Below are 10,180 nucleotides of genomic sequence, written 5' to 3' on the forward strand. Positions count from 1 at the left end.
ACGTCTGATCGGCCATTTAACTCACTCTCGTCTTCCATATTACGGGGACCCAGCCACAACGCGGACTCTTATGGAGGCCTAGGTTCGGTTATGATTCCACATCGCAGACCCGTTAACTATAACATCATTTGTTGTTTTATCCCATTAGCTTCCATCGCGCATTCATCGCGCCCTCAGATTTGTCGGACTTCCTGACGCGATGCCGGACATGTTGACGGGGCTCTAATCTTCAATATGGCCGACTTCGAACATAGTTCCTCAATAGAGAATGAGGAACAATTATGGATTGGTTCGTCTACACTGCTCCTCCCATCCCCCTTAGAAACCTAGCTAACCCGTTATTTCTATGTATAGAGTTGAGTAAAGTAGTCGCTACTAATTGTCCTGCCGAGGCCCACGAGACTATCGATGACGCCTTGAGATCATGGCTTTATCTCGCGTCGCGATGTCGAGACGAGTTTTCTGAGTCCGGGGATGATGTTGCCGACTGCTCGCAAATCCTCCTCCATGGGAACCTCTTCCACATCAACCCGGAATACGTGCGCACGCAGATTATCTATAGTTTACTGCAGGAAGATGAACCCGGACCCTTATATGTAATTGCTAATTTCCTCCTGATCGATGGTCGAGCGGATGAATCCACTTTCAAAAGGATGATTGAGGAGAGTTGCTTCCACCGTCTACTTGAACTCATCAATGGGAGAAGAGATGACGATCCGAGCTTACATCGACTACTGTTAGATTTGATGTATGAGATGTCGCGAATCGAGCAGCTTCGCATTGAAGATTTGCTACACGTCGATGATGGATTCGTAACTTACCTATTCGGACTCATCGAGGACTTTTCCGATGACGCGCACGATCCATATCACTATCCCATCATCCGAGTCCTGGTAGGTCGAACCCCCTTCCCCGTGAAACGCGTTTTATTTATATACTAACTTATACCACTAGCTTGTCCTTAATGAGCAATATATGGTCGCATCCACAGCCGCGTTAAATGACCCCGTATTGATTGCGCCGTTGACGAACAAAGTTGTTAAGTGCCTTAGCTTACACGGGTCGAATTATAGAACTTTCGGCGAAAATATCATACTGCTTCTTAACCGCGAAACCGAGACGTCTTTACAGCTTCTCATTTTGAAGCTTTTATACTTACTTTTTACCACCAAGGCAACGTACGAATATTTTTATACTAATGACTTGCGAGTGCTTCTTGATGTCATCATTCGTAACCTTCTCGACTTGCCAGAAGAATTGATGGCTTTACGGCATACGTACCTTCGTGTCATGTACCCTTTGCTTGCACATACGCAACTTAGCCAGCCACCCCACTACAAAAAAGACGAGGTGCAGAAATTGTTGAGGATACTCGCCGGATCGGGAAATAATCATTTCGCTCCAGTGGATGAGACAACTCTAAGACTTGTCGATCGCGTAGCCAAGGTTAACTGGCTGTCTGATGAAGGCGCCGGTTCTGGAGAGATCGCACGCAAACTCCTTGGTATTAGCCTTTCGCACGAGCAGACCGCTAGCAACGTTAGCGTCGTGCACGTAGCGGCGGTTATGGAGAAACCAGGCGTCCAGACGCCAAGCCGGAAGGTTGAAGTCGAAGCCATAGCTCAGCCTGAAACTGAATCCAAGACTGCGGCTAAAGCTAAACCTATAATTGATAATGGAGAGGAAGTCAAGGGCGAGATTCCCCGTCCAAATTCTAGCCGCGGAGAGAATAGAACAAAAGAAGCGTCGAAGCCAACCAGGCCGAAGAAACCGCTTCCCGAGGTACCGAAGCATCGGCACGGAGTACCGTATGTGTCTACGGTACTTGAAAATGGTACTAGGAATGTTAAGAAGGCGCCACCTAAGGCACCACCACCGAGACGTAAAGGAAGGATTAAGCATACCACGACCACGGAGACGGTGAGGTCTATATCGGAGCTTGTATGAGGCTTAGGGAGCATACAAAAAAAAGAGCAAAGGCGTAATTCGATTAATCATAGGTGAGGGGTACTTCGTCGGCGATGGAGATTGGACTCTATCGTGTCGTGTGAGAATGGCGGTTTTTGACATGGAAATGGCGTTTCGAGAAACCAATGCATTGAGAATCAAGATCCCAGAAATAGCATTTGCATAGGCGAGGCGTTCAGGAAAGGGGGGAGGGACAGAGAGGTATTTTTAGTTTCTTGGAGTCTCTTGGAGTCAAGCAGGGAACAACCGAATAACAACCCGAGCAGGCTATAGTCAGTAAGAAATAGTTCATAATGTTCTATGATAATTCTAGTACCCGACACCGAGTTTTGGTGGTCAATAGCGAGTTATAAGTTATAGTAAAATTGGATACAAGTTATTTCGCGATATTAATTCTCTTACATCTTCACGTGAAATTGGAACTGCTGTATAGCTAGCTGTCTTGCATTAATAGATGCAGGTACAACGTAGCAGTACAGCATGGCAGAGCGGCTATATACATATGAATTAGGGTATACCTCATACGGTTGTAGACTGATAATGGCAACGGGGGAACATAGGTGGCTTATACTTCCGGGTTAGAGGCGGGACCTACCTAGGGTCATAGGAAGATTTTTGGCGGGTAATATGGAGTTATGGACAACTCTTCTTGCAGCAGTTTTGCTTCTGCAAAACGATAGCCTATCAAATTTCCACTTACACATAGGTAAAGGTTGAGGTTGAGGAACCAAGGATTCGCATGTGATGGATGAGCCACGTTATCTAGACGCAAGGAAAGGGAAGCTTAAGTACCTAGGTACCTACCTAAAGAAACTGAAATAATACCTAGAAGGGTTATGCAATCATAGGGCTGAATCTTCGAGCACCTAGGTAAATAATAACCTTAGTACTTGAGGCAAGTTGATATAAATCCATTATATTACATTGGATTAACCGAATATTTTAACACAGCATATGTAACCTGGTTTTTATGGAAAGTCTGGGTATCAATCTCGATAGGTTAACATTGATAAGTTGTTTGCCATCAGAGAAATTGAGAGACATAAGATGCGGATATTTCCGTATACGCTAAACCCGGAGGATAGGTTACGTCATAATATTGTCTGACAAAGAACTCGTTGCAAGAATTGCAAGAACGAACAAACTACTGAACAAACCCCACCATCCCTGATGTCCTTACCTAGTCCGCCGATTCTGCCGGGCCCTTGACTTTACCTAGCTCGAAATACTGAAAGCGGATGGTACGAACGGCCAGCTGGTAGCATAAGGTGGCATATGATATGGGTACTACCTAGGTACCTATGTACTATGGGTGCATGTATGTACCTAGCAAATGAAGGTTTTACGTATGGCAGCAGTAGCGAACGGTACATGCAATAGGTACCACCTAACATTGATGTAAAAGGGTAGATCCTGGCTCGCAAAGGTGACGACAACCACATCATCGTCACTACACACACATCCTTTCCGAACTCTTACTATTTTCTTTTTTTTTCCTTTTCTTCTCCATATTCAGGGACCTGGTCCTGTTTCCCCATCGCAGGCCCTATCGCTCTAGAATTCAATTAACGAATCCCACTTCAATCGCAAGATTATTGGTCTTGGTAGGTATGAATTATCTTCATTTTACTTTGTACTAGAGCCCAATCGAGCTACCACCCGGATTCCAACAAGAAGTATTCCTGAATCAGGTACATGGACCCGATTCGTGTTTTTCATTTTTTTTTAAAAAGCTCTCGATTCTAACACTGGGATATTCCCCGTCTCCTCTAATCGCAGCATAAAAACGAACGCCCGCCCGACAAGTAATCCACTATCTATCTGTACATGATATAACCTTCCAAAGCTAACTTTCTGGTTATTGCTTAGGGAAAAGTTAAAGACGCCATTCGTTACCACCATCTCCAGCCACCTCAAATTCTATGCACCTCGCTACCATCCACCGATCTATGTTGTCACTTGGTGCTACTTAGGCGCGCGTTTTAAGAAATCTAATAGTACTAGGCAAGGTACACCAGGTAAGACTTGTGAGACGGCGAGCTGCTTAAGCCCACGGACTGGCCGCTTTCTATATACTATGTATTAGTCTCAAACCTTGTCACTTCTTATCTTCTGACCGGCATTTATGTCTATAGCCACGTCAACACATTCATCTCTGCCGAGCCTTCAGTACCTCTCTCTCGATTCGCCCATCATCTCCCACCATTGCCCACTATCGACCCCAATATGAATCAACCCACCGCCACCCTAGATCCCGCAACATTCCCTACCAGCGGTAACACAGCTGGCTATGCGAGACCTAATTCTGGGAGCTACTTTGCCTATCACCAGCCACAAAAGGCTCAAGTAAATGACGAAACTTTGACCAACACGCTAGCGAATTCTCACATCGCGCCACCCCAGAACGATACCTACCAAACAGCGAATCGTCAACCCAAGTTTACCGAAGAGTGGGATGCCAGTGCGAGAGGAGACTCAGTCGTCGACGGTCCAACATCGCAGCAGAGCCACTACCAGCACTCCACCATGCAGCGGTCGAATTCGATATCTTCGCGACCCGAAACACTCACTACCGGCGATGGCGTAGGTGCCCATGCTATATCCCTGTCGAGGGGGAATACCCTTAAGAAGAAGAGCTCTCTACGCAGGAGTGGTAGTCTCAAGCGCAGCAGCAGTCGCAGGAGCATGAACGCTGGCAGCATGAGAAGTCTGGCCTTACAAAGCTCCCATGATTCGGACGAAATTCACAGCGCATTCTATTGTCCCGTACCGACTTCGGGCAACCCGACGGAAGTACTAGCCGAGAGATTTCAGTGTAGGTTGCGTCATTTTCCATGTCTGTTCATTCGTACGTTTGATTTATCGCTAATGCTGAATGTGTAGCCTGGCGGAAGATTCTCAAGGATCTCATTGCATATTTTAGGGAAATACAATCGCACTACGAGCATCGATCCAAGTCGCTTATCAAGCTCGCCAACGTGCTTAACAACACGTCAGCACCGCCTGGATTCCTCACGTCCGGTGGACTAGATGATGCTGCGCAAATTTTAAGAGGCTATCATAAGAACATGATCATAGAGGCCACCAAAGCCAAGGAAATCGAGCAGGATGTTATTTTAGCGCTGACCGGCTTAAGAAGCGATCTCAACCAGAAGATAAAAGAGATTAAGAGCTTGTCTAGCGACTTTAAAAACTCGGTCGAGAAGGAAATGGAGAATACCAGGAAGGCTGTCAATGCGCTTCAAGAAGCCTTAGGGCAGACCGAGTTAGACTCCGCTCTGACTACGGGCAAGCAGGATCCATACCTCTTGCGACTTGCGGTGGATCGCCAGCTTGAAAGGCAACTCGACGAAGAGAACTATTTACACAAGGTAAAAATGATTCCTACTACACGTAGATGGTATCGAAATCTCACAGTTAAACAGGCATACTTGAACCTCGAGTCGTCAGGTAGAGAACTTGAGTCGATTGTTGTCGGCGAAATTCAGAAATCGTACAACGCGTACTTGGGTATTATCAAGCGAGAAGCAGATGCGGCTTATAACACCATCGACGAACTGCGTGCCGGTCCTATATCGATGCCCAAGGACCACGAGTGGATTAATTTCATTCAGAGAGACCCACAATTTGTCGATCCTGACGTGCCCCTGAGATCGGCTGAACACATCCACTACCCAGGCCGAGATCATTTTGCTTGTCAGGAGATCCGTGCGGGTCTACTTGAGCGGAAGAGCAAGTACTTGAAGAGTTATACAGCGGGATGGTGAGGTGTCACTTGTGAAGAAGCGGAGACAAGAATAAGCTAACGTGATGTATAGGTATGTGTTATCGCCGACTCATCTGCACGAATTCAAATCCGCAGACAAGACTCAAGCACCCGTCATGTCTTTGTATCTTCCCGAGCAGAAGCTTGGATCCCACTCCACCGAAGGTGGCTCTTCCAACAAGTTCATTCTAAAGGGGCGACAGACCGGGGCTATGCACCGCGGTCATACTTGGGTCTTCCGCGCCGAAAGCCACGATACCATGATGGCTTGGTATGAAGATATTAAGGCTCTTACCGAGAAGTCACCCGAAGAGCTTAGCGACTTCGTTCGAGGCCACTCTCGCGCATATTCGCAAGCTTCGCAGCGTACTTCGAGTTCAGATGGCATTGTGGATGATGAGGATGACGAGCCGTTTTCGGTCGACCCTACTGTTGCTAGCCCAGATTCTCGACAGGATTCTATGCAGAATAGGCCTGAGCCAGGAGGTCGGTTCCCATCCGACATCCAAGTCACCGCGCAGAGGGGCCTACAAGTACCACGCTCTCCCAGTAGTGTCGGTTCCGGAGTTGTAGGCAACGAATATGTGCTCAGCGGCGCTAACGGGGCCATCAATCAAGATAGAGACGTAATCGCAGCGGCGGGCGCATTACCCGGCGGCGGAATGGACGAACCATATCCTGGAAACAGGGCATCTCAATTAGTTGGTCAAACCTACGGAAATACCCCAAGCGTCAGATTAGACCAGGCGCACAGTCAAGCAGTAGTTATTGACAATGAAGCGAGGGCAGATGGCATAAATCCATACAACGGGGAACCTATCCAGCAGCAGCAACAGCAAAGGGGCCCGCCGAACCGGCCAGTAATCATCCCGGGTCCGGCATCTAATAGCACGATGCAGACTTTGGAGACTACTATTAGTCAAGATTCGGGTAATCCCGACGCATACGAGACGGCTACCGACGCCCAGCAGAAATATGTGCCGAGCACCGGTGCATATAGCATACAAGGCAGGGACCAGCAAGCGCAGGTAGTCGGAGCTGGAAACGGGTTCGTGAAGCCGCTACCCAATATGGCTACCGGAATGCCCTTTTCGGTGCAGATTGGGCAACCAAGACCGTACGGTGGCAGGACGAATAGTAACCCCCATGTCCCTGGCGAGTACCCGCGAAGTACACCGGGTGCTACACCTGGGGCTTATTAGATGTCTACGCGGATTTTATGATGCGACTAGATATAACCGATATCCTACGGGCAAGTTACATGGTGTATGGTGTGGTTTTGAATTAAAGAATACACGCTACACGGCCATACTTGAGGAACAAGTTCCTGGCCTGGGCGGTTTGGATACGACGTTACTTTTTTTTGCGTATTCTCGAAAGAAGGATTGATGGACGGATTGAAGCTTGAGTATTAGTGAGGGATGCTGGAAGTATACCTTTGTCAAAGTTTTCTTTTTTCCTCCGCGTGGCGTTAGTTTGCGTCGGCTCTCTCTTCTTTTTTTTCCCCTTCTTTCTTGTATACCTTCTCAACTGCTCAGATTCGCCGGGTTGCACAAAAAAAAGGGGGTTGGCAAGGCGCTTGGCAAGCGTCTTTGATTGTTCGTGCAATTCCTTTCCTCTTTTTTCTTTTCTTTTCCTTGAGACGAGATGCTTGGATGGGAGAGAGACAGATAAGATACCTTGGGTACCGGTATCCCCCGCACGTGTCGTGGCGTGGTAACCTAACCGGCCAGGGATGAATGAACATGAACATGAATATGAGTATGGATATGGAATACGGTTATCAATATCGATATGGGATAACACGTGGTAGATATGAATGAGGGTATGGGTATACGCCAGTAGGAAATATGAAGTTTTTTTTTCTTTAAGATGGTCTTCGGGATCTTACTGTCGTGTATATTTTGTGACTACCTAGTCGTCTGAGGAGATCGAGCTGTGTAGCTACCTATCTAACCTGATAAAGAAGCCGTGTGTGGTTCGATAGAAGGTATCCCCTTCTGCGGCGGAGTCGAAGGGTATACCTATTATAAGGAGATGCCGGTTCACGTTGTATATCGAAGTTACTGTTACTGGTAAGGCTTAGGGGAGAAAAGGAGAGAGAACCAATGGCTTTTCGACATGTCAACGTCGCATATTGTCTTCCAGTACGCAGCATTCGAATTCGATATTAACTTAGTAGGTAGGTACCTTAGGTAGGTAGGTATAGAATACCAGGAGTATAACTTATCAAGACTCAACAGGCCGCGTTACCATTAGTTACCTACCTTTCAAACACTCACCCACCTTGGTATGGAAACTCAAACGGCATGCGTAGTAGTTATGTAACTATAATATCACCAGTTCAACCAAGTCCACGCAATAGACACTCGTATGAGGTAACCAACGCATATTTACACGAGAACCGGTATGCGCAGTGGGAGCTTTTCTTTCGGGTTGAGGTACCTATGCAGGCGGTGGGCAACAAGAGACACAACACAGCAAGACAGCAAGATGTGAAGGTGGAACAAAAAAAGAGGAACATTTACATTTTTTTTCTCTAAAAAAAGAAAAATAATCAGAATAAAAAAACATCTTTCCTTCGTAACGCCATTCCCATACCATGTGAGAGAGAAGAACATTTGGAATCAGAAAGCTAGGCCAGGCCAGGCCACTAACGACGAGGACGACGAAAGAGGACGGCTGGGAGCCAAAGTAGCAGCTGTGTGCCTCGGTAGGAGTATCACACCAGGGGAGGGGGGAGGGGAAGGGGGGGTATTAGAAAATCTTCGCTTTCCCAGCTTTTTTTTTTCTTGTTGGGTTTAGAATCGACCTCCTCCTCGGCTGAAACCGCCCCGTCCCCTACTGCCACCACCACCACCTCTGCTAAATCCACCGCTTCCACCACGACCGCCGCCTCCGCGACCACCACCGAATCCGCCGCGGCCACCTCTTGACGGACCACCTCTACCACCACCAAACCCGCCGCCAAATCCACCTCGTCCACCACCTCTTATCGGCCCACCCCTTCCGCGACCACCGCCTCCGGGGCCCCCACGGCTCGACTTCTTGACCTTGGGTGCGCCGGGCGGGGGTTTCGGCTTGGGGAGGAACTTGTCGAGGGGGAGGAGCTTCTCGGAGCCGATGTAGAACTTGTCGCCGGGTTTGAAGGAGGCGGCCTGGATGCCCTCGGAGGGCTTGACGGTGAAGTAGACCTGGTTGATGGGGCCGAGGACCTCGTCGACCTTGCCGACGGCCGTCTTGTTCTCCAGGAAGATCTGCGCGTTGAAGTGCGGCACCTTCGGGTTGATGCTCTCGCACACCATCTCCCCCTCGCACGCGTGCAGGAAGCTGCCCATCTCCAGGATCTGGTCCGGCGGCCCGAAGTCGCGCTGTCCGAATCCGCCTCGGCCTGTCGTCGTTTCGCGATCAAGTTAGTATTTTGTATTTTGTCGAGTTCACGAGTTTGTCTCTGCATATATAGGTATCTATATATAAAAGCATCACGACGTACCGCCTCGACCTCCACCACCACCACGACCTCCACCGAAGCCGCCCCGACCGCGCGGCGCTCCTCTCGACATGACGACGTGCGATAACGAGGTCAATTGAACCTCTACGATATTATGTTATGTTTCTCTTTTTTTCCTCGAGATTAGGGACTTGGCCGGATCACGTTCTCGCGCAATTGGAGGAGGGGGGGTGAGGACGGAATCTTTTATTCGGAAAAAAAGAAAAAGGTTTTGATTGAAGCTTTTCCGAACAATTTTGCTGCCAAGCTAAAGTTCAGACGGATCCCAGAAAAAAAAAAAGTTCCCACACGCACCTGGATGGGACTTTTTTTCTTCGGACGGAAAAACGTGCGCGGATGATAAGGTGTTTATCGATAATTGGCGATAAGGAACCATGTAGGATTATCTAAGCAGCTATAAGGTTTAGATACCTAGGTACCTTAGGTAGGTAGGTACCTTATGTAAAGGTACCTAGTGGACTCGGCTGCTGCGCTACACGTAACACAGGTACGCCAACGCTAATGTTTCGATTGCATCTCACAAATGTAGCCTTACTCCGATTGTGCATTGTAGGACCTAAAAGAAGCAAAACGGTCTAGACTCTCACTCGCTCGTCAAAACATCCATTCTCCTCTCGTCTTGCTTTGAAACGATCCCCTTTTTCAAAGATGAAAAACCAATAAGAAAACGCGAAGGATTACTCTAATTTACCTATTCACTAGTACCATATATGTAGGTACCTTAGGTAGAAAGGAGGGCTGGAAGGAAACTCCTCTCGAGAAGAATAGGCCCCGATTCACCTAGCCCTGAGCAAATTATTACCGATATCATTATCATTACTACTAAATTAGCACGCGGTTTTGGGGGGGGGGGGGGGGGGGGGGGGGGGGGGGGGGGGGGGGGGGGGGGGGGGGGGGGGGGGGGGGGGGGGGGGGGGGGGGGGGGGGGGGGGGGG

General features: G+C 48.4%; 3 protein-coding genes across 3 annotated transcripts; 2 read left to right on the plus strand and 1 right to left on the minus strand.

Moving 5' to 3' along the window:
- Nucleotides 1-234: 234 nt before the first annotated feature.
- Nucleotides 235-1,947, plus strand: F4812DRAFT_453879 (uncharacterized protein; the record flags this gene model as incomplete). Its single annotated transcript, XM_047936545.1, has 3 exons — nt 235-289; nt 355-893; nt 955-1,947. The coding sequence occupies 3 exons, from the start codon at nt 235-237 to the stop codon at nt 1,945-1,947; spliced, it is 1,587 nt and encodes a 528-aa protein (XP_047785307.1).
- Nucleotides 1,948-3,974: 2,027 nt separating this feature from the next.
- Nucleotides 3,975-7,102, plus strand: F4812DRAFT_292766 (uncharacterized protein). The gene is made up of 5 exons (XM_047931160.1): nt 3,975-3,986; nt 4,104-4,783; nt 4,852-5,339; nt 5,394-5,731; nt 5,787-7,102. The coding sequence occupies exons 2-5, from the start codon at nt 4,195-4,197 to the stop codon at nt 6,934-6,936; spliced, it is 2,565 nt and encodes an 854-aa protein (XP_047785308.1). The 5' UTR covers nt 3,975-3,986; nt 4,104-4,194; the 3' UTR covers nt 6,937-7,102.
- A 1,380-nt stretch (nt 7,103-8,482) lies between these two features.
- Nucleotides 8,483-9,739, minus strand: F4812DRAFT_448508 (Gar1/Naf1 RNA binding region-domain-containing protein). The gene is made up of 2 exons (XM_047935868.1): nt 9,228-9,739; nt 8,483-9,125 (listed from the first exon to the last, which is right to left on the minus strand). Exons 1-2 carry the CDS (start codon nt 9,295-9,297, stop codon nt 8,536-8,538), a joined length of 660 nt encoding a protein of 219 aa, XP_047785309.1. The 5' UTR covers nt 9,298-9,739; the 3' UTR covers nt 8,483-8,535.
- Between the last annotated feature and the right edge of the window lie 441 nt (nt 9,740-10,180).

Source organism: Daldinia caldariorum, assembly GCF_022478825.1.
Source record: "Daldinia caldariorum strain CBS 122874 unplaced genomic scaffold F4812scaffold_33, whole genome shotgun sequence".
Taxonomy (NCBI): domain Eukaryota; kingdom Fungi; phylum Ascomycota; class Sordariomycetes; order Xylariales; family Hypoxylaceae; genus Daldinia; species Daldinia caldariorum.